Here is a 24,733-nt window from a genome sequence, read left to right as displayed (position 1 = left end):
CTCTCTAAATTAAAAATTACTAATCTAAAGGATAAAAACTAAAAAAGACATTTGTCCAAAATATCAGTATTATACAGGTCATGAATGAGAATCTCCACATTGTCAATTAGAAAAAAACAAAATATACATACCATTTGCTACATATGTAATCTTGCATAGAATGTTATCCCTGCTTATCTCTTGGTTTCCTTCTGGTGGGCTTACCAAGGTTTGACAAATCATAGCAATATTTATTTTGGCACGGACACACCGATTGTTTAGCTGCCAAATAAAAGCAACAAAGCACCAGTATAGTAAATATTTAGTATTTTGTAATTTCTGTTGGCCTAAGACTATACTAGCTTAATCATAACTACAACTCTTATCAAAATCTCCAAATGAGGGGCTGGGTACTTTCTCAGTGGTAAAGCATTTGCCTAGCATGTGTGAAGTACTGGGTTTGATCCTCAGCACCACATAAAAATATATAAACAAAATAAAGGTTTGTGTCCATCTGCAAACTAAAAAAAAAAGAAAAAAATATCTCCATGAAATTATAAGCACCAATAAATAGTACATGCCACACTGATCTGACACCAGAATTTTCCCTCCTCTTAAACAGTAAATGGAGGTGAATCAATGTAGAAACTATAGAGATTTTGTAGTAGTTGATAATGGCTTAAGAGTCAACTGTGGGAAGCTGCTTACATATATACCACTCATTCATTTCATTCCAACCTCAGAAGGAAAGGAAAATAGCCCTGGTGGGATGAGTTCATAGCATGACTCTTGCCCTCAGATAACACATGTACTACACTGTTCCAAGTAGTTGAAACAATATAAAACAAAACCTAAGAATCACTATCAAATCAAATATCTGTGCATGTGTGTGGGAGGTATGTGTTTATCTCCTTTACCCTGCATTGTGTATTTATTTTTACATTGTACAATTATATAATTTACACACTGTACTTACAGGGGCGCTGTCATGATCCACAGAAAAATTACAAACTATCCAAGTTTCAGGGTCATTTTCAGTCAAGGCTGGTATCTTTCGAATAGCAGAAAGATATAATACATCTCGCTGAGAAGCAGGCCACACTCTCTGTGGAAGAATTAAATCTTTTTGAAAATTTTAATTACTTTTTATTCAGATGTTACACAGAACTAAAAGAGAAACAAATGTAAAACCAATTAAGTGTCTTAGATGAAGGTAAAATCTGTCAAATTATACCTGGAAAGAATCAGGGAATACCCACCAAAGGACTAATATGAACACCAAGTAAATGGTTTTGTAGCACATTATAGGACTAATGTTCTATCTTTTTTAATTGTAGTAAATTTGTCATTTTAACCAATTTTTAGTGTACAATTCAGTGGAATTAATTATATTCACAATGTTATGTAACCATATCCATTATCTATTTTTGAAATTTATTGTCACCCCAACATAAACTCTAAAACCATGAAGCAACAGGCCCATTTCCTTCCCCTTTCTCTGGTAGAGCTTATACATAGAGACATGGAGGCTTAAAAATCATATTTTAGGGGGAAGAGAACTATTCCTTTGATAAAATACATTTGAAAGATTATACATTATTTAGATCAAATATTTCCATTATAAGGAATGCAAAGAAAAACATGCTGTGATAATGACACGGAGCTTAGGTCTACTTTCAAATGACAGAAAAATAGCCTTTATCCTTTTTGTTAAAATTTGTATATACATATACATATATATATACAAACTTAGTCTTTATTATGTAGTATCTTTCCAGATTATTGCCTGCAATAAACAGCCAAAATTCACTGTCAATACATCACAAAGCATTTGCAAAGGGAAATGGCTCATCTTTTAAAGATGCAAAATTTCATGAAGCTGATCATAGTAGTGTTGGGGAAATGTACATGAAGCAATGTAAATGAAAATTTACTACAGGTTTCAAATATACTTGCCCAACATTACTTCAGAACTAGTGAATAAGCTGGGCATTGTGGCATGCTTGTAGTCCCAGCTAATCAGCAGGCTGAGGCAGGAGAATTGCTTGAACTCAGGAGTTCAAGACCAACCTGGGCAATGTAGTGACATCCCAGTTCGAAAACAAACAAAAGAATAGAACTAGTGAATGCAAATATATCAGAATGATAAGAACAAGTGAGTTAAATATCAGGAGACAAGTATCCCTCTTTAAGATCATATTATAAAAGAAGTATTAAAAAAATTTTTTGGGGGGGTACCAGGGATTGATCCTAGGGGTGCTTAACCACTAAATCACAACTCCAGGTCTTTTTATTTTTTATTTTGAGACAGGGTCTTGCTAAGTTGTTTAGGCCCTCGATAATTTGATGAGTCTGGCTTAGAACTTGTGAACCTCCTACCTCAGCTTCCTGAGTTCCTGGGATTATAGGCAAATTAAAGAGAAAGATATTATACAGTGTTATTTGATCTTGTTGGAAAAATTGTTCCAGAACAATCTGTTTATTCTAAGAATTGGCAAATAATTGTAACTTAAATTTTGTTATATAAGATATATATTATTTTAATATTTTTTGGTTTTATTTTTCAATCCTAACAATCTATAGGATCCTCCCCCTCCACTATTTATCAGGCAGAGTTATCTTCAGCAGGTTGTTTCCCAGGTTTAATTATCTTCTGGTAATGAGATTCTTTTGATTCTAAATTATTGGTCATTTATCTTCATTACAAATTATAGGGCAATTCACTGATACTTTAACATTTACAAAATTTTAGATTTCACATTAGACCCCAAAGCCTGCATCCTTACACAGAATCTCATTTTACATTTCTTGAGCAGCAACAAGGTAAAATGAAGTATAATTTGGAATTATCAGGTATATCTCAAATAATCAGACTGGGCTCGGTACATTAATAAAAAGCCCTATTTTCATATATCCTACTCAATTAAACAATAACGTAAGAGAACAATGAAGTCCCCACTGAATTGAAAAATGAAGTACCTTTTGAATCACCTTATTTCTTAGATAACAAACAGTACTGTTTTTGGTGGATATCTCCAAAATTTTATTCCATTTATTACTCTACATATAATATCTTACTTGGCAATTTTCAGAAGAGAAACAGCAGAGTAAGGTGAAATAAATATTAATTCAGTATTTTTGAATATCTAAAATAGTGAAGGGAGAAATGGAAACTAATTTAAATTATCATGTTTCTATGTTCCCTGATGTATTGACCAACCTCTCAGAACTCAGCAACTTTTCCTTGCTTTTCAAATCTATTGGTCTCACATTGGCTAGTAACATACTTTCATTCCCTTGCATTTATTGCTATCAGAGGAAACTGGGATTCACTTTCATAATTGGTAACCATCATTTATCACCTTTAGAGACTAGATGTTAGAAAAGTATTTAAATGGATTTCAAAGGTTCTTTCTAGACTTAAACTACATATGGAGCTTAAGCAAACATTCTGTTTCTAGACTATATTACTGATTCTGGCCTACACACATTTCTGCTCTAAATGAGCTGATATACCTTTCAAATATATTGACATTCATGAATTATTAATAAGTTTCTTTGGATCTTTTCTGGCATTTACATTTCTGCCACATTTTTACTTCAGAAAACATGTATGTCTGAATTTGAATTACACTGGCATCTTCTGGGACAGATGAAGAGATCTTTACCTTGTGCGTTTGATAAATGATGATTGCATTATCAGCTAATGTTTCCACCACATGAAAGTTTTCTATAGTTGCTGAAATGAAGAGAATAATGTTAGAAGTGAAAAAGTTATAGTTCCTTTTCTAGAATGTGATCAGTTCACTTATGCAGAAAGTCAATTACAAATGAACAGTATGGCAAAATGAACAAGATCCTGCCCTAACTAGGCAAAATCCAAATGGAAGATAGTCAATATTACTAGTACTACAGATTTGCTTTCATTCTTTAGATGGTGCTGTCAGGTATGATCACCAGGAAGTCAGTCTTATATTCTACAGCCCAATATCTATGTTCCATAGCAAGAAAGCAATTCAATTCACTAGTACATAACTCAGTCTCAAAAATTCACTGACACTATATCCCTGACCCCTTCTCCCTAATTTATTGAAGTTAAATTGTTCTAGGTAGGCTTGGGTGACTATATTTGTGAAAGGAGAATGTCAAACTGTCAGTGATAAACATGATGTTCACATGTATCTGTATTTATGAAATTTAATGTCTTAGGGGAACAATACACAATAAAAATAATTCTAAATTATCCACAGCATGATTTATCTAGGATTTACCATAGAAGAAAAACTATTTAAGGAAAGAGTAGTCCGTAGCAGAGAAATCTTAAATTTCAGTCCTTGCTTGTCAATGCACTACCTCTGAGGCCAATTTGCTATAGAACTAGCTCTGTCGACAAGTCATTAGACCTATCTGAATTTTTATTCTATTTGTATGTAAAATACCTACCTATCATGCAGCATTAGTGAGGTAAATGATAGCATAGTATCTAGGAAACATTCTGAACAATGAAAAGATTTATTTAAAAGTAAGGTATGGTGTTGGGTTGTAGCTCAGTGGTAGAGTGCTTGCCTAGCACATGTGAGGCACTGGGTTCAATCCTCAACATCACATAAAAAAATAAATAAATAAAATAAAGGTATGAGGCTGGGGATATAGTTGAGTGATAAGTGTGCTTGCCTTTCATGCATAAGGCCTTGGGTGCAAACCTCAACACTGCAAATAAAGTGTAAGTAAGGAATTATCAGTCCTCTATATGATTCTCCAGATATTTTCTTCATTATGTTGTAGATGACAGGTCAGATTCAGAAAACAAGGCTGCATTTGATTTTAAATTCAAAACAATAATTGGATTTAAATATATTAATGATGATAGCTTACTTTCCCAGTCATTGCGAACATCAACATTCCAGAAGTAATTACAGACTTCGTGTCCTGTAACACCTTTAACGGCATGTGTAGCTTTCAAAGGATCCAGAACAATTCCGTTTTCTTCTACTTCTCTTCTGTACACCTAAAGAAGGCATATTTAAAAAGCTGTTTGAAAAATAGAAATCAAACCCCCAATGTAGAAGTTTGAAGGCATGCTTTTAAATTTAGCTGCTTTTTAGATTCTATTTATGAAAATCTATTTACAGAATATATTCTGCTAAAAAGAAAAATTTCAAATTAGCAGACAAAAATATTTAAAATGACAAATCCAAGGTAAACTTCAACTATGTATAAATGATGAATAATCTAATTATCATGAGTTAAAAATAAATATATTTATTTTAATTAGACATTATTTGCCAAACATTCTCAGAGATTAACATGGCCTAGAAGGTCAAATAAGCCTAGGTACAATAAAATATCCTTAATGATAGTATTTTAAGGCTGCTTTATTCAATGCTATATCCCTAGGATCTAGAATACTATCAGAAACAGTAGAGCACGCATATAATCCCAGCTACTTTGGGAGGTTGAGGCAGTAGCATCACAAGGTTGAGGCCAGCCTAGGTAAAAACAAGTAAACAACAAAAAAAGGGCTGGGGATGTAGCTCAGTGGTAGAGTGCCCCTAGGTTCAATCCTTCATATCACCCCATAAAAGAAAAAAAACACAGTAGACACTCATTCGTTGACTCAAACAATGAAAATTAAAATGGCAAAAAAGATAACAGATTAATCTTGTTTTAAATACTAAGGCTGTTTACCTTCAGTGCTTAGTAAAATGACTTCAAAATTATAAAACTCCAATAATTTCAAGAACTCAAATAATCCTTTCAAGAAATGAAGAAACATGGGGAGAACCAGCTCTAAATTTACCAAATGCTCATGGGACCAGAACACTGTTAGGCATTTCACATAGCTCTCTCTTTAACAATCTTTCTTGCCAAACTACTTTTCCCCAAATGCTTATTTATTCACTTTATTGAAAACACTATTTTCCCAGTCACCTAAACTGAAAACTCACTTTTGATTTCTCCCCTCACAGTTCATATAGCTATTAAGCTTTTTACTACTCTTCTCTAAGACATCCAATAATTCGACTTTTCTACTGTTGCTTATCTATTCTAGGTAGGCTTTCATCACCTTGTGCCTGACTTATTAAGTGGTCTCCTTGAACTCTCGTTTCTTTCCTACCTTCTTCATCTTCCTAAAATGATACTTTGGATACAGTGGCTATATTCTCCTTTGTGGGCTACTTTATGCTTTCCACAATCTACCCCCAATTTCTCTTTCTCTAATGTTATAAGCTGAAGGGGAATTTAGTCACTACTCCTCATTTCAGGTGGAGGGACTTCATCTAGACAATCACTCCTGGTTTCTCTTCTTTTCTTCACTTCCTCTAACCTAAGACAGGAATAGTGACTTAACTGAAAGGTGAGTACAGAAGGAAGAAAAAGGAGGATTGGCACAAACCCTTTTTCTGCAGAGAGCATACATTCTATTCTGCTCCCTAATCCTTGGAAGAAGAGCTGTGATTATCCAGCAATATTAGAAGCATTATGTTTAATTCTGCAGTACCATTAGAGAAACTTTGTGGCATTGACCTAAAGCCATTTTCTACAGTCAACTTATCAGAATTGTGACTAATATTCTGGTATCTCATTTGTCTGTCTCCTCTTATTTCTTTTTTGAACCGGGTATTTGAACCCAGGGGTGCTTAACCACTGAACCACATCTCCAGCCCTTTTTAATTTGAGACAAGGTCTCATTTTGTTGCTGAGGCTGGGTCTGAACTTGTGATCCTTCTGCTTCAGTTTCCCAAGTTGCTGGGATTACAGGCGTGAGTCACTGTGTATGGTTGCCTCCTCTTATTTTTTAATCACTTCTTAATTTCTCCATGGTGGTATGAGGAGAGGAAGCCTCAGCATTAAGACTGTATATCACTTGCTAGAATAATTTTTGTTGCCATAGTCTATGAAAATATTGTAAATATAAAATTTGCTTAAGTTTTTCTTCTACTATTTCTTGTCTACAATGTCCTCTCCTCACATTTGTCACCTTATTTCCATTTCCAGATGCAGTTCAAATGCTTCTCCCTCATTGTTAAAATAATTGAGTTCTTTCAAATCACAGAGCTCTCTAATTTTCTTCACCAGTCATATGTATTCTTCATTCAATACATTATCAGATGGAGTCAAGTAACGGTATCTTTTAAATGTCAATATTCTCTTTCTTGGCTAAAATTTTAGTTTAGAGGGGGTATGATTAACTTAATATGTGCCTTCGGCATGAGATAGTTCAAAATTCAATGGTTTCTGCTTTTCAATCTTTTTTTGTGTCCTGTGTCTATTTCTTGCTCTTATTCTGTCTCTTGTGTTTAGGGATATGAAGAATATTACTTGACCAGTGTCCAAAAAAGCAGGACAAAGGGGAAAGAAAGTAAATGACACCTGAACACGACATTCAGTATTTAAAATATAAGATTTAAAAAATACCAAATAGAGGGCTGTCAGGTAATTGTGGTCTATTTACATCTGAACAGCCAAATTTTATTTTCTCCGTGGCCTATGCAAAATTTATTTTTCTATCGCCTAAGCAAAACAGAACGGTTTTGTCACAGGTTTGTATTATGATCATAAAGAAATTATAAAAGTAAAATCAGAGAAACAAAAAGACATTTATTTTTTCAATATCTGGTGCTTCTTTGATTTATAAAAAGTAATCAGAAAATGTGATCCTTATTTATCTCAATAGTAATGACAACATTGCTGAAAGAGATCTATACCGAGCAACCTATAACATTTCAGTGGAAATTACCTTCATTTCTCCTTCTTCTACAACCAACTGCCAATTAGCATCTCCACCTACATCTTGTAATGAATAAGTCATATGGTTCTGCACCATCTCTTCAACCTTGAAAAGAAAAATAAAGCTATGAGAATCCACACATAATAGTTATGTCATAATCTCTAAAACAGAAGGGTATTCAGTTTACTGCAGTTCAGAAAGGGTACTCTAAGAAAGCTGAGGTTAGTTTTGTGGGTTTTACATAGTGTTAAAGAGTTTAGTCCACATTCCAGATATCCAGATTAATGATAGGAGGGAAAAATGCAGGGAAGGAAGATGCTTCACTCAAGTAACCAGACTGGCCTAATGTGTATCCAGTGACTGAAAGAAATAAGCATTTCTTTCCCGGAAAAATGAAATAGTGCACACTTCATTATTGAATACAGAGATGATGTCTTAAACATAAAATCATGGAATTAGGGTAAAAGAGGTACAAATAAATCATCTAGTTCAGTATTCCTATACTTAAGGTTGTAGAGAAATCAGATACCTTATGTCAAAGGTTTCCCTACAAAAAAGTGAAAAACTTTATTTCACTCATACACCTCTTTTATTTTTTTTTTAACTTAGGATTTACTGAAGAATAATCTTCTCTTCTTCACATATTACTATAAACAAGAGTTGGTCCAGGTCAACTAGAAAGTACATGTAAGTACCATCAGCCCTTTCAGTTACTGATGTTTAATTAGCTTTGAAAATAAAAAATAATTTAAACATCACTCCACCTCTTTTTATGATAAATATAAGCCAACTTAAAAATAAACAAATCTCCTTTTATTTGATCCAAATTTCATTGTTTTAAATTCTTTTAGGAACAAAGTTAATAATGCTCATAAGTGAAAGCATTTTTCTAATCAGCTTTTAGTTTATTCTTTCAAAGTGTCTAACTAAATTTCTTTTTTCTTTCTCTGTGTGTGTGTGTGTGTGTGTGTGTGTGTGTGTGTGTGTGTGTGTCTGTGCGCATGCGCGCGCTCATGCTCTGTTGAGTGAACCCAGGGCCTCACACGTGCTGGCAAGTGTACTACTACTGACTGGGCTGTCTTAGTACCACTAAATTTATTTTACTTAAATTTAAATGCAACTTCAGCTTTTAACTTTGTTTACACATCTTAAGCAAAAAAAAAAAAAAAAAGGTTGAATGTATATTTCACAATCCCAGAATCCTTAATTATACCTACTGCTAAGATTTCACACTTATTTTCTGCAGTCTCCCAGTTTGAAATTTTTTGTTTTTGTTTTTTTGGTATTGGGGCTATAACCCAGGGACATTTTTTAACACTGAGTTAGGTCCCCAGTTGTTTTTTAAAATTTTTATTTTGAGACAGGGTCTTGCTAAGGTTCTGAGGACTTTGCTAAATTACTGAGGCTGGCCTCAAACTTGAGGTCCTCCTGCCTTAGCTTCCCAAATAGCTTGGGATTACAGGAGTGCACCAATGTGACCAAACTAAAATGCTTTTAAACAGAACTGAAGTGATAAAGAATTATGCCAGAAAAATAATTTTGTGCAATAAATACATTAAAGAAGGAAGAAAAAGGTTAAAATATGTACATTATACTTTTATTTAAAAATTTATTTCTAAGTTAAACTAATTTCTTATAAAGTCTATTGCATTTATTAGGGACAACAAACAAGAATTTGCTTAAAAATATTTTAAGATAAACAGATTGATGGTTTTGAGGCAGACCATCTTAAACTTATTAGCCCCACTATATAATTTTTGTGTACTAAAGATTGCTATCAGGGCTGGGGTGTGGCTCAGTGGTAGAGCAGTTGCCTATTATGTGTGAGATATTGGATTCGATCCTCAGCATCGCATAAAAGTAAAATAAAATAAAGGTATTGTGTCCATTTACAACTAAAAGAAAGAAAAAATAAAGAACTTTAAAAAAAGAATGCTATCAATGTTATAGTGCTGTGCACTTCTGCTGCATCATGTTTTCTAGATCTCAGAATGCACTTTTTTGGGGTGGGAGGTACTGGGGCACTCGACCACTGAGCCACATCCCCAGTCCTATTTTGTAGTTTATTTAAAGACAGGGTCTCACAGAGTTGCTTAGCGCCTCACTTTTGCTGAGGCTGGCTTTGAACTTGCAATCTTCCTGTTTCAACTTCCAGAGCTGCTGGGATTACAGGTGTGCACCAACATGCCCAGTTCAGAATGCACTTTTGATTACTCAAAGTTGGTTTGTTGATTTGGCAATCATCATCCAAAAAAACTTTTTGACAAAAATGTTAATTCTAAGATTCTACATTATGTTTTTGATACTATATAAAGAATAACTAAAGTGTTAATTCTGAGATTCTACATTATGTTTTTGGTACTAAATAAACAATAACTATTTTTTCCTTTATTTTTAATTCTCAAGACACTGGAAGTGATGCTGGGTTTCAGATTTGAGAGAAACTTAAAAATTTAACTAAAAGTATACTCTGTAATTTTACAAAGTTTTAATTATAAAACATAACTTCAGGTGCTACCTAGAGAAACCTGTTTCTTTATAAGAACTTTGAATTCTGCTTTGAGAAGGCAAGGATGACTAAGGCAAGATTCCAAGTTATATATAAAATGTATCTGATTTCTAAAAGAAAGAATAAGAAAAGTTGCACTTAGTATGCACCACAGTAGTGTTGTCTTAACTCATTTGTCTGTCACATTGAGAGTTGAAGAAATTTTTGCCTCCTTTACGTGCCAAGATTTAAAAATCTTTAGATTTGAACATACAGTTTTAGGAGAGAAACTAAGAGTTTAGAATACCTGTGTTTACTATGAGGCAGGCAAGAGGCAGAAAGAAATGCTTCCAAGAAAAACCCTACTTTAAATGGGTAACTTAGGAGGGAAGAATATGAAGAAGAGGATATTTTTATTCTGTTAAAATACAGAGTTTGGTTTAAATATTTTTTAGTACCATGTAGCTTTTTTGCTGCAAACTATGTAATTACGGTTTTGTTTGGGAAAGTATTCCTGAAGTAGGTATTCTAAATGTTTGTGAAACCAGATGTGTTTGATTTTTGTTTTAGTCCAAAATAAACCAGAGTTCACAAATACAAGTTGATAGGAGATAGTATAAGTCAAACAATACACAGAAAGCACATTTAACACTGTCTTTCTAAATGAATTAAAAAATGATATTCCTATAATAGTTATTACTACCATCCATAGAAAAATAATTCTAAAGTCTTTTATTTCTTTCACTTAAAAGGGCTTAAAAAAGTATAACAAAGAAACATGATATATTCTATTCATTACTATGCTTCCAGAAAATTAAAGAACTAAATTACTGTGGCAACCTCTATGAAGCTTTCATCATGGAATCTTCATTCATTATGTTATCTTCCTTGGGGTAAGAACATTAAGGTTAAGAAGACAAGCAAGACAGGTAAAAATCTCACTTATGTTCACTGCAATGAAATATGAAATAACCAAGATGACTACAGAGGCAATGACTCAGGCACCTGGAATCACACTTGATCCTTCACATTTAACCTAATGATTTGCTCAGTTTACTATACAGTTCTGACTCTGTCAAAAAGATGTGGGAAACAAGGAGTTATCAAGTTTGATGACAAGAATAAACACTAGCCAGCTGGGGATGGTGGCATACACCTGTAATCCCAGTTACTCAGGAGGCTGAAGCAGGAAGATTGCAAGTTTGAGGACAGACTGGGCAACTTGTTGAGACGCTATTTCAAAATTTAAAAAGGGTTGGGAGCTGGACATGGTGGTGCATGTTGCTGTGCATCTCAGCAACCTGTGAGACTGAGGCAGGAGAAATACAAATTCAAACCCAGCCTCAGCAAATTATCGAGGCCCTAAGTAACTTAATGAGATCCCGTCTGAAAATAAAAAATAAAATAGGCTAGGGGTGCTGGGGTTGTAGCTCAGTGGTAGAGCACTTGCCTAGCAAGTGCTAGGCCCTGGGTTAAATTCCTAGTTCCACAAGAAAAACAACAGAAAGTCAAATGTACCATTAGGGTCAAATTTGATATTCCAGGAAATACTGTTACCAGGATTATCTGGTAGCATTTTAAAAAACAAAACAAAACAAAACAAAAGACTGGATCAAAGTCATTGAAGCAGATGAATAGTATTTGCAAATTTTAATTAGGCTAAGCATAATTTCAGGAATAATGCCCTTGATTTTTATGGACCTACAGTTGAAAATCAGCCCACATATACAACATCTTCAGACCAAAAAACTATGAAAAAAAGGATACAAAAAACATTTGAGATATGGGGTCATTACTTCTATTTTAACCTTTTCTCCCATTTCACATTCAAATCACTCAGTCTGATGCCATTTTGGTAGAATACTGAACTGGATTTTTCTAACACTATGAAAACAGAAATTTGAAAAGAATATTGCCTTTTGATGATACAAACGAAAGTCTAGAAAGACTCAAAAACAGCTTGGATCTCTTTCTCTTGGCCATGTGAAAGAAATACAATTATGCTTATTGTTACACAGTCACAAAGTCATAGAGAGGCTTGTTAGAGAGAAAAATTAATGACAAATTAATAGTGTACTGTTAACCTGAATTAAGAATGGCCAACGAAGCCAGGTGAGGTGGCGCATGCCTGTAATTCCAGCAACTCAGGAGGCTGAGGCAGGAGGATCATAAGTTCAAAGCCAGCCTCAGCAACTTAGTGAGGCACTTAGCAACTCAGTGAGACCCTGTCTCTAAATAAAATACAGAAAAGGGGATGTGGCTCAGTGGTTAAGTACCCATGGGCTCAATCTCCGGCTTAAAAAAAAAAAAGGGCAAAGACATAGTCAATTCATGGAAGAAATGCAAATAGCTAAGAACCAGAAGTGCCACCTGTAGTCTATCAGACTGCCAAAAAATTAACTAAATTATAATATTCGGTATCAATACAGGTCAAGAATACTGGTCTGGGAATGTAAGCCGGTTCAACTTTTCTAATTAACAGCGTGGCAATAAATAAAAATCAGTTAAAAATTTTCATGGTCTTTGTTCTAGTAATTCCATTTCTAGCAATATATTCTAAGAAAATAACTGGGTGTGTGAAGACGTAAAAAGACACTATGTGCAAGGATGCTCCTTGTATAACAAAGAAAAACTAAAGAAAATAAAAATCTAAATGTTCATATTAGGTGACCAGGTAAATCCAGTATGCATATCAGTAAATATATATAGATATGGACCTACATTTATTGGTGGAAAATGAACCTGAAAGTTAAAAAAAAAAGGTTATGAAATAATTTTGGTAGAATTATTTATTTTGATAGGAAAAAAGATTTATTAGGGCGTGTTTATTTATCATCATGTGTTTTTACTTTATTTTTTATTTTTATTTTGTGGTGCTAGGCAATGATCTCAGGGCCTCCCACATGGTAGGCAGGTGCTTTACCTCTGAACTATATCTATAGACTTTTTAAAATTTTATTTTCAGACAATGTCTCCCTAAGTTACCCAGACCAGCTGTGAACTTGAGATCCTCCTGCTTTAGTCTCCCAAGTAGCTGGGATCACAGGCGTTTATCACTGCATCAGGCCCTGACTTTTTATTTTTATATGATAAACACAAGAATATTAAATGTGATTAATTCTTCTATTTATTTAAAATAAAGATGTATTACTTGTATAATAAACAAAGGGAGGGGTGAAATAATTATCCAACAATAATGTGTTATTATGAACAGAGTGGGAAAGGGCTTTTTTTACACAGAACCCTTTATTTGGCAATGATGGTCACACCACTCATTAACCTGTAGATGACTTCACATCTTTTGATTTCTTTCTTTTTCAATAATGATTTTTCCCCACTGACTCAGGAGGAAACATCTTTAAATGTTAACTGTGTTATAAATAAATATGACTAAATAGATCCAAAAAATAAGTTCTTTCTACTTTCTGAACACCTGAAAATTATTTTCCAGTTTGTGCTACAGTTAATTATTTCAAAAAAACCTATAGTTCTTTATAATTTCAATTTCTCAGATTTGGGGCAAATCCATTCCTAATATCTGCTCATCAGAAAGACTCATGTTTTGATGAAGCAAAATAGGCGTATTTTATTTGAAGCTATTTTCAGGGCATCTTTTAGATCTGTTTCAATATCCTATCCAATTAGGCCTATGGATATCATTTCAACAAGAACAAGATAGTCATGAGCCAACACAAAAAGCAAAACAAAATTACAGAGGTTTAGAATACTTCTACATGGGAACTGATACCAATGATTTAAGAAAATCTATATATGATATCTGTATGAATATTCTGAATTTAAAAGGATTCATTAGAGTAAATATGACTTGATTGTGGTGTTATGTTTAAATAATATTTGGCAATTTTGTGGTGTGTATGTGTGCCAGAGATTGAACTCAAGGCCTGGTACACGCTAGGAAAGTGTTCTAACACTTGGCAAATTATTCAAAGTGATGGCAAAGCTCCATACACCTGCAATCCCAGAGATCAGAGAGACTGGCAGGAGGATTCTAAGTCTGAAGTCAGTCTGGACAACTTAGCAAGACTCTGTCTCAAAAATAAAAAGGGCTGGGGACATAGCTCAGTGGTGAAGTACCCCTTAATTCAATCACCAATATGAGCTTGGGGGGTGGGGGTGATGATAAACTTTGACTTCATTTTTAAACTAATTATCAAGAATTTGGGTACCTCAATTATTTTAAGGAATGCAGTGGAGTTAGTATATATTAGTATATTATATATAATACAACACAATATAATGTAACATGGTTCTAAATGGTAATAAATACCTTAGGGAGTTTCTTAATTTGTTTAATACATAAGTCTCTTCAGAATGTGAGAACTGTAAAATGAAGTCACTAGTATAATTTCACTTGTGTTAGAACTGGAAGAGTATCCTAGGTAACAGTTTTTAGGTTAATATAAACTCTAGGTTTTTATTCAATGCTGTATTCTCATTCATTCTCTCTCTCTCACTGGGGACTGCCAATTGAGCCCAGGGGAGCTCTAACTCTGTTACTTTCCCAGCCCTTTTTGCTGTATTTTCGAGACAGCCTACATTGCTGAGGCTGGCCTCAAACTTGAGATTCTCTTGCCTTAGCCTTTGAGTCACTGGGATTTACAGGTGTGTGCCACTACACCCAGCTCAATACTGCATTCTCAACTGTGATTATGTAGAATCAATTCGCTAGATCATTTGATAACGGGAGATAAGGCAGTCAACATCCCCTGAAATAATCTTATCAACTTGGAATTCTTTACTCTAAAGGCGCTGCTAAACATGAGGTGCAGTTTAATCAACAGTGTAGAGCCCAAGTTTGCTAATGAAAACCAACGTTTTTACCAAGAACAAAAAATACCTGAAGTCATGAACATTTTCTTCATTTTTATTCTTTTGGTATATAAAACAGTAAAATAATCAAATACCAAAATGAGACCTGATCAATTGTAATCACCATATATTAGAAAAAAATTTACCAGCAAAATTAATTTCTCTCAATGTATACACCAAGTTACATAAAAAGTTCCATAAAGAACTTACAACTACAGCTGTGACAGAGTGCTTGCCTAGCATGTGTAATGCACTGGATTCAATTCTCAGCACCACAGATAAATAATATAAAGAGCTATTCCATCCTTGTGTAATTATATCAAAATGGATCCTACTGTCAGGTGTAACTAAAAAGAGCCAACAAAAAAAAGTAAGTTACAATTTGGCAAAGTCTTGTTAAAATATAGGCACATAGTATTTAAAGCTACATAGTATTTAAAGGCTTTCAACTATTCTATGGCTCTATAGCTAGAGTCTGAGTTTGGGTTCTGAAGCCCAAATTCTGAGGCATCCCTTATGGATGGCTTATATTCTTCCCTTGCTTTCATTTTACTTTCCTTTATTTATACTATTTTCAAGGGAAAATGATGACCTATAGCATTGATAGATTTTGGTCTATCACTTTATTACTTTAATGCAAGGTGGGGTCAGCAGAATAAAACAGACTCCTGTTAGTTAAAACAGTCTAGTTTTGTCATTGATTCACTGTATAATGAGTCTTTTTTTTTTTTTTTTTAAGAAAGGCATGCATAAATAAGGAAAAAAGAAATAGTATATCTGGTTGTGGATGATATCTAATCAAGAACTGCTAGATTGTCAAGGCAAAAAAAAGCTACAAAAGTCAGAAAAGTGCATTTCAAATCTTAATCTTTTCTATTGCACATTAATAATACAAATTTTATTTGTATATAGAAAATATAGATTTAAACTATGACTTAAAAGTTTTTTAAACATTATTTTTATACATTATTTAAAAAATAACATATATAACTGATTAGTTCAAAGAAATTATTATAATGACAACTTATTGAGTGCTTACTATGTTCCAGGATCTAGCTAAATCACAAAAGTGAAGCACAGAAAAGTTGGGAGAACTTGCCAAAGCTCATGCATCTAACTAGGATTTAAAATGGTCATTTTAACTAGATAGCGCAGGTTATTTATTTAAAACATTTTTTTTAGATGTTGATAGACCTTAATTTTATTCATTTATTTATATGTGGTGCTGAGAACTGAACCCAGTACCTCATATGTGCTAGGCCAGTGTTCCACCACTGAGCCACAATCCCAGACCCATAGCTCAGGTTCTTAACATAACATATGCAATCCAAGAGAATGCAATCACCATAAAAATACAAAATTGAATGATAAAGATTTGAAGAATAAAAAATTCTTTTTCAGTGCTGAGGATGTAGCTTAATATAGAGTGCTTGCTGAGCAGAGTTCAATCCCTAGGAACATACACATAAATGCATGAATAAACAAACTCATGATGTTACTAAAAGAATATTCATCTTATGGTAATATGATTTTGAGGATAGAGACTGCATACCCAGCTTCCTATCTTAAATTCCAATGGAAATTGGTTATAAGTTCATTTAGCATAACTAAATAACTAAATGCTAAATGAACTTACAACCAGTTTCAATAGATGTAGCATATAAACAAATATTAATTCATAGTATCCACAGGTAATTTACAGAAGGAAAATATAATCTGCTCAATGGAACTTAGTACTATAGTGGTATTGAGACAAATATTATTTAAAAAGTTATTTCCTTGCTGAATGTAAGGAGATAATTTAAGTTAGATTAAATGCTAGACTGCTAAAAATCTGCTTTCATGCCACAACATATCCTGTAGCTTGTGTCCATAAAAGTTGTTGAATCCTATCTGAAGAAACATATACATAACATATAAAAAAATCAGGTAATTTCTATTTGTTTCAATTCTATTTGAAAATCTTTCTGGAGTACCTTCTATAAGATAAAATTCCAAGTTATTAACAGTAGAGGATATAAAGTAAAGAACACATGCAAGCCTGATAGAGAAATTATTTAGTGGATAAGGAAGACCTTTTTAATGCTTATTACTATTTAAGATTCAAAAATCAAAACAAGTGGCCTGACCAAAAGATGTCTAGGAACAGGGCAAGCAAGTTGAAATAAAGCACAGAAAGAGTCAAGTCCACTCAATACATTCATACAGTACCTGGGAGCTGAATCTGTGAACATCGTCAGAGGCACTGACTAGATCAATGGAAGACATGGAGGAAGAGCGACTATAGGGCTACCAGAGACAGACAAAGAAAAAACCAAGTAATCAGAACAAAGGCACAACAGAGCATTCAGTACCAACTTCCAAACACAAGATAAAGAAAGAGAAAACAAAGCACTATATGAAACAAGCACAGCAGCAAGTGCTGACTTCATGCACCTATTATGTATTATACTCTAAAATCATTCCAAAAAGAATGTAGTGCTTCCAATACCAAATAAGACCACTTAACCCCCAAGAAGAAAGAGATATATTAATAAAATTGGTTATACTTCTAATTAACTAATTTAGACTAATTACTCCCTGCCCACCCCTTGCTTTTTCCTCCAGTAGTAGCAGTAGTAATAGTAATAAAAACTTTGTGTTGAGAACAAGATTTTTAGTTTTATATGGAATTTAACATACACTTCAAAAAAACTTCCTAAATTCATGAAAAGGAGAGAAAATCTATATTATAAGATAGTTCCATCAACAGTGAAGAATATAAGATACACTTTGAGAAAACTCTGATATTACTTTACCTTTTGGACAAATCTATGAGTTCCCACAGAAGAAAAGGCATCTCCAGATGGTAATGATGTAGGCCAATGCAACCTGACCTTTTCACTCTGCGACTAAAAAAGCATATATTGTTAAGATGTGATGTTTTTAAAGTGTATTTGCAGAATAAGGATTCTATAATCTGGAACTATCAACATTTAATTGGTAAACACTTTAGTACCTAAAAATATATGAATAATGAAACTCCTCCACAGACCCAAGTCTTGCCCAACCCCAACACCAACTTCAGATATCCTAATTTAGTCTCTTCCTTTTGATTCTATAGATAATTACATCAGATAGGGATTAGCTCTTTGATTTTGCTCTTAGTAAGCCCCCTTCTTCCCCTGCATAGCATTATTTATCACAAATCAATCTTAACACTGCTGCCAATTTTCTTCTATTCTAACTGTGGCCAAATCATTTCAATTATTCTACTTCATCAGGCCCCTTGGCTTATGTGTCATTAGAACCAACATTGTCTGCTTCATTTATGTTCCTAACAACACATCATATGGTGTCTTTGCCTCCTTTCCATGAAGGCAATCTGCCTTCAACACATCATCTTATTCCTATTAAGATGAGACAACCTTCTTCCTCCTCTTCAGTTTATCTAGTTTCTTCTCACTATTCAGGAAGTATTTACTAAAAGTAATCTATAAAAACTGTGCTGTTGTGTTTGTACTCATCTTTTAACTATAAAGATATAGTTGGTAATTTCTATTCAAAGCTGTCTCACAACACAATTCATTTCCTCACTCACCAATTTATTCTATATACCTTTCCCTATGTTAACAAATAAACTCAAAAGTGTGTAACATGAGTATGACTGGGAGAATACTGATGTAGTAGTTGTTAAAAAATGCAATATATACATTGAGCGCAAAGAGGGAAATGATTTGAACCAATGGAATTTATTTCATGGATTTTTAAAGCCTACTATTTTTTTGTCATATTGATGTGCATGGCTAGTAGACAAGGAAAATCGGAGTCTGTTCAATGGCTATTTTGTAGAGCCTTTCTTAACACCTGCCAGAGTGTTAAAGAATAGATTGAAGTAGATTTTATAGCCCTATGAATATTTCTTTTTCTAAATCTTAAAGAAATTTTCACTGATTCTCTTAAACCCAACTCTACTACTATACTACTAGCATTTTAGAGCCAGAAAGGAAGCTTTGAATCATCTTGTCTAGCTCCTTGTTACACATGTTAGAAAACCAAAGTCCAGAGAATTTGTTAAAACTCATAGTTATGACGTTAGTGGTAAGACCAAGATGTCTTGACTGGATAGGTTCACTACTCTTCCCCAAATAGCACCTTCAATGGGGATAAAAAAAAGTGAAGGGAAACAAATGATGCTACCTCAGATAAGTACTCTAGGCATTCAAAACACAATGATGGTATTTCAGGAACTAATTTAGGCATCCAAAAGTAAAGTCCATTTAAGAACTGAAAGTTCCCACTCTTGTTACTGAGTGCTATGTAGCATCTTTTGGGTGTAAAAAAGTGAGTGGTAAGCTTTACAAATTAATGTGATTTAAAAAATATAATGAAAATATATTGAAACCAATAGGGTGACTTACTTTAGGTGATTTACTCTTGGCTACTAGAACAGCAGGTGGTTATAATAATCATGACTGCCTTAATAATGATAGGCAATGAATAAGTCAACATTTCTCTGCAAGTTCATTTGTAGTATAAACCTGATATACAAATGATTATTTGCAAGACACTTTACAGTCACATTGCTTGCTTAAGAAGGCAGTAGTTTCTACCACAAGTAATACAGTTAAAGATGGTGTAGGGGCACAAGGAGAGGAAATAACTAAAATTCATCTTTAAATACCATCTAGTGGTACAATGTGGTAACTGCATTGCTACACAATTGAAGCAAGTTATCAAATTAATCTTGAAACTAGAATTAAAGAATTTAAGAAATGCTTTCCTTCAATTTCCAAAGAGGGAGCTTGTTATAAATGCTATAAATTCAATCATGATGATAAAACAGAGAAAAGTAAAAGGAAGAAACTAATGGTTAAGATCCTAAAAGAAATAAAGGAGTTAATTAAAGCTAAGTGGTACCAATATAAAAAAAGAACCATCTTAAAGTTTTGGTTATTTTCCTCTTGAATTCATATAGTACTTGATGAAGAGAAATTTAAAGAAACTTTTGGTCAAACTAAATATACGCTTGATATCATAAAGGTTAAAGAATGATTAAAAAGTTGGACACTTCAAGGGGAACAAGAAGAACATTTCCATTTAAGTTCATGTTAATTATGTATACTTCCTTTAAACAATTATTGGTCTTCTAATTTACTGCTTGGAAATTAATACATAAAGGAACTGACTAAATGTAGACAGTTAATTTTTTTTAGAATGTATCAAGTTCTATTAATATGAAATAATATACATCAAAGAATACCTGTAGTGTTTGAATGAATTTGTTTAGAATTTTTAATAATAGATATACCTGCTCTTCTATTTTATCTTGTCTGTCAAGAGCAGCTTCAACAGCATCAAAGAACTCTTCTTCATTAATCAGACTGTTTGGACCTTCCTATTCAAATACACAGGAGAAAAAAGCAGTTAATTTAAAGAAATAGAAAACACTGATAATCTTGGTATTAACTTTAGAGAAAAGTTGAAAACTGACTCAATAAACATTTAATTATTGAACACATATTTTAGAACCAGTCAGTATACGAGGTGAGATTATCACAAAGGTAAGTAATATATGCCTGTAAAATCCTATCAGTGTTACAATTAACTCACCCAACACTCATATTTAACATATATTGATCAATATTGTTTTAGGTATTAATCTAGAGTAGATGTTGGTGAACTATGGCCAATGGATCAAATCTCATCTGCTGCCTATTTTCATATGGCCTGTGAGCTAAGACTTTCAATTTTACAAAGTTGGAAAAACAAAAAAGTAGTAACATTTAATGATATGTTAAAATTACTTAAACTTGAAATTCCAATGCCAAAAATAAAGTTTTGTTGAAGTATAATCATGTCCATTTGTTTACATATTATTTTTGGCTGCTTTTGGGCTGCAGTTGTAGAGCTGAGTACTTGCAAGAGATAAGGGATGTATAAATATCTGTAGCCAATGGGAAGTACTGGTAGGAAGAGTTTAAGAAAGTTCTTCCTATGTTAGGGGCAAATGTTTCAGACAAAGAAAAGCTAAGCTGATGCTTGAAAGCCTCATAAGATGGCAGAGTAATGGTCATTGATCACCTGGAGGAACTTGTTTCAATGAAAATTCTCAGACTCTCATGTTTCAGATATTCGTTTTCTGGGTTTTGGGTGGAGCTTAACTTTAACTTATTAAAGTTTCCAAAGTGATTCTGATGCAAATAGAACCTCACCTGTATAGAAGATGAAATTATAAAGAATAGCAGTAAATGGAAACAAACAATGTATGTTCCTGCTATGATGAACCAAGTAAGTGGAATGTAAACAGAATAATAACTTCATATTATGATACAAGTAGAGCATGAACAGGTAGGCTTGGGTTTAGTTCCCTAAAATTTAAACCACCCCCACCAAAAAAGGGAGAGGGGGGAATACATGAATATTGCTGGAATCTTCTCAGATTAATAATCCCAAGTCACCATCAGTTCATTACAAAATATCTGGCAACATTATTCAATCTTTACCATAACATGGAACTACACTGGAAGAGGGTGAGTGTATGTGTGTGTTACTTTATATAATGCTTTTGTAACTTGGCATAGGCATATAAGAAATCTTGATTTAATGCAATCACTCTTTTAGAGTTATAAGGACTCCCCCACAAACCACATCAATCCCCCTCAATTTCTTATTCAAATATAACATACATACAGAACAATGTACATCTCTAGTAATTATCATAAAGTGAATATACCCATCTAAGGGCCACCTGGGACATGAGGTCCTGAAAACAGTAACAAATAGTCTAGAAACCTCCTTTCTGCAGGATTCACTTTATAAAGTTCAAACATTTCAAAGACACACCTGACAGCAGTATAACTGTGGTCTCTGCCAATCAGAAAAAAAACAAAACATCCACAAAACTTACTCCAAATTTATTTTTTCATGATTTAAAAATTTTTTTGGTCATAACCACATCTGCATTTTTTAAAGGAAAAGCATTTTTTTTTAACCTTTATTTTACTTATTCATTTTCGTGTGATGCTGAGGATCGAACCCAGTGCCTCACATGTGCTAGGCAAGCGCTCTGCTCTACCACTAAGTCACAACCCCTGGCCCCCACATCTGCATTTAAAAAAACAGTAATAATAATTCAATCTATAGTGTACTAGTGCATTTGGATTCCTGGTCCTTATTCGATCACATTGGTTTACTAATTGGGATCCACAGCTTTAAAAAAAAAATCCTATTTTTTCACATGTAGTAAGGAGATGGTAGGATTCTACTTTGCTAAATGAAATGGTTTTTCCTTAAGGCAAATATGATGAAGAACTAAAGTAGAAACGAAATTTTCTTTATTAAAAACGACTTTTAAAAGCAACATTTTAACTCATAATGCTTAGTAAGGGAAACAGCAACTTATTGCTAAAACTATAGGACTATAGTCCTTCTTTTCTTTTATTAAGGATTCTACCTTTATAAATTCCTAAATAATTCCTAATAAATATTCTTAAGTTCTCTAGGCTTAAATTCCTAATTTCCCCCTTTTCTCTAAGCACTTTTATTGGGCTCCTCTGCAAACTCCTCCTTTGCCTTTAAATGTTGGCACTCCTACAGTCCCACATCGATAATGTTCCTTAACATATCATGAAGTTACACCTGAAAAACCCAATGTAAACTGAAAATATCATAAGTTGAAGTGTATTTAATGCACCAAACTGTACAAACATCATAGCTTATATGCAACTATATCAGTTGCTTATGCTTGTGGACCTATGGCTTTTTGGGAGCTAAAGTTCACTGCAGATGCCCAGCATTGACAGAAAGTACCAGAAAATGGTAGTCCAGAAAAGATACAAATTCAAAATGCAAAATAGTATTGTGTTTGTACCATCATGAAGTCTAAAAATTATAAGATGAACCAACATGAGTTGAGGACTGTCTGTACTTGCTCTCCACAGATTCTTACTCATTTCTAAGGTTTCAGTCATCATCTTACTCATAAATTCATAGCCAGGTCATCTTTATTCTAAGAGATAAGAGTTTTACAGCTGCAAGATGTCTAAAACTTGCTCTTATCCTTCCACACCAAATCTGTAGAAACCAGAACCTAATCTTGGATTCTTCCCCTTCTTCTCATTCAATCAACATACCTTTCAATTCTACTGTCCAAATATCTAATTTGCCATTTTCTCTCTGTTCTTTCTGCTTATACTCTAGTTTTAGGCTATCTTCAATTCTTTTAACTAGCTACTTGGAAAAAGACTCTAAGTACCTAGTTATAATTGTCACCTTCGACCCATTTTTCTCACCACAGAAGGCAAGAATGGTTTTCCTAAACTGTAAATCTGAAAACTTCACTTAAAACCCATTGCCTCAGGATCTGAACTGATTCTTAAAGAACTTTATAATCAGTCTTATCATTCCCTCTTCTCAATTTGTAGCAGTTGCACCCTCCACAGAAGTACTTTCAGTTCCCTGGCAAAAGGCTCTGACCTACAAAATGTTTTCTTCCTTCCTAGCCCCTAAAGCAAACACTGTCTGATGGCTATTCACCTGGTCAAAAGCCTGTTCACTTTACTATTCACTTGGTCAAAGGTTTATTCACTTGTTTCAGCTGAAGTGATATTTCCATTGGAAAGCTAGGCCTAGTAACTTCCGTGGGTTGAGAGTGCTTCATAGCACAGATTACTATAATTCCCTAACTTAGTCATTCTTTCCATTATATAATCAGGTTGACCTTCGAGCAGGATTCTTGTCTTCCTTATTCCTTGCTACACCTCTATACCCAGTAGAGTGGTCTTAAAGAATGGATTTACAGCTGTAAAGTAATTTCTTAGGCTACAGATGACAGAAACATTTAAATTTTAATAATTAGAGCATCAAGAGAGTCTAATAACCAAAATAAAGTCAAAGTTTGACTTAGTGCCTAAAATCTATGCAATCTAAAACCTATGCAAAACAATAAAAAATATTTGAAACTCCAAAATTGAAGGAAAGCATAAAAATAGATTCCATTTATTTAGGAATTACAGTGTTTAATTTAGTATTTAAACTCACAGGGATTCAGTGAGGAAAAAAAATTGGAGTCCCTTACCTATTTTCTTCATTAAGAAAGATGAAAGTACATTTCAAATAGGTAAAATAAGGTTATTGATTCAACAAATACCAGTGGAATAAAATATAGACTCCTGTGTTATACCACAATTTTAAAAAGTCCAGATGTACTAATATATTTAAAAGAGAATGTTTCAATTAAAATTAAATGTTTCTGCTAAAATATAAGTAATTATTTGAATGGAGAATGCCTTACTAAGCATGATAACAAATGTGAAGACAAGTCTATCAAAAGACATGGATTAATTACATGAAGGTTAAAACCTGCATACGGCAAAGCCAATAAAAAATGTTTTAAATCTACAAACAACATGATTTTTGGCTCTGAAATAGTAAACACATTAAATACCTAGGCCTCTTCTCCTCCTCCCTCTATCCTCATTTCTTCCCCTAAAAAAACTTGAGTTGACAGAAGGAGAAATAAGCAATACACTTTTTGCTTATATACTGCTGGTAGGCTATAAAAAGTAGCATATATTGTTAAAGTAAAAACATGGAATTTTTTGGATTATTTTTATTTTCTATAATCTTACAATGTGAAAAAATAATTAAGAAAGTTGATAGTTCTCCCCAAATAAACCTAAAATGATAAAAATGTCAACTTAGCTTTAGAATAAAAATTGTCA

The 24,733-nt window shown here is 33.4% G+C and overlaps 1 protein-coding gene across 1 annotated transcript in view; it reads right to left on the bottom strand.

Annotated features, from left to right (window-relative positions):
* Positions 1 to 24,733, bottom strand: part of Cert1 (ceramide transporter 1) — a 112,024-nt gene that overhangs the window by 7,527 nt on the left and 79,764 nt on the right. The window contains 8 exon segments of the mRNA XM_047555712.1: positions 132 to 261; positions 956 to 1,084; positions 3,648 to 3,718; positions 4,855 to 4,987; positions 7,721 to 7,816; positions 17,241 to 17,318; positions 17,828 to 17,920; positions 20,320 to 20,406. Coding sequence (XP_047411668.1) covers positions 132 to 261; positions 956 to 1,084; positions 3,648 to 3,718; positions 4,855 to 4,987; positions 7,721 to 7,816; positions 17,241 to 17,318; positions 17,828 to 17,920; positions 20,320 to 20,406 — 817 coding nt within the window.

This window comes from Sciurus carolinensis, chromosome 6, assembly GCF_902686445.1.
Source record: "Sciurus carolinensis chromosome 6, mSciCar1.2, whole genome shotgun sequence".
NCBI classification, from domain to species: Eukaryota; Metazoa; Chordata; class Mammalia; order Rodentia; family Sciuridae; genus Sciurus; species Sciurus carolinensis.
Note: the sequence above shows the minus strand (reverse complement) of the source record. Positions and strands in the feature narration are given on the sequence as shown.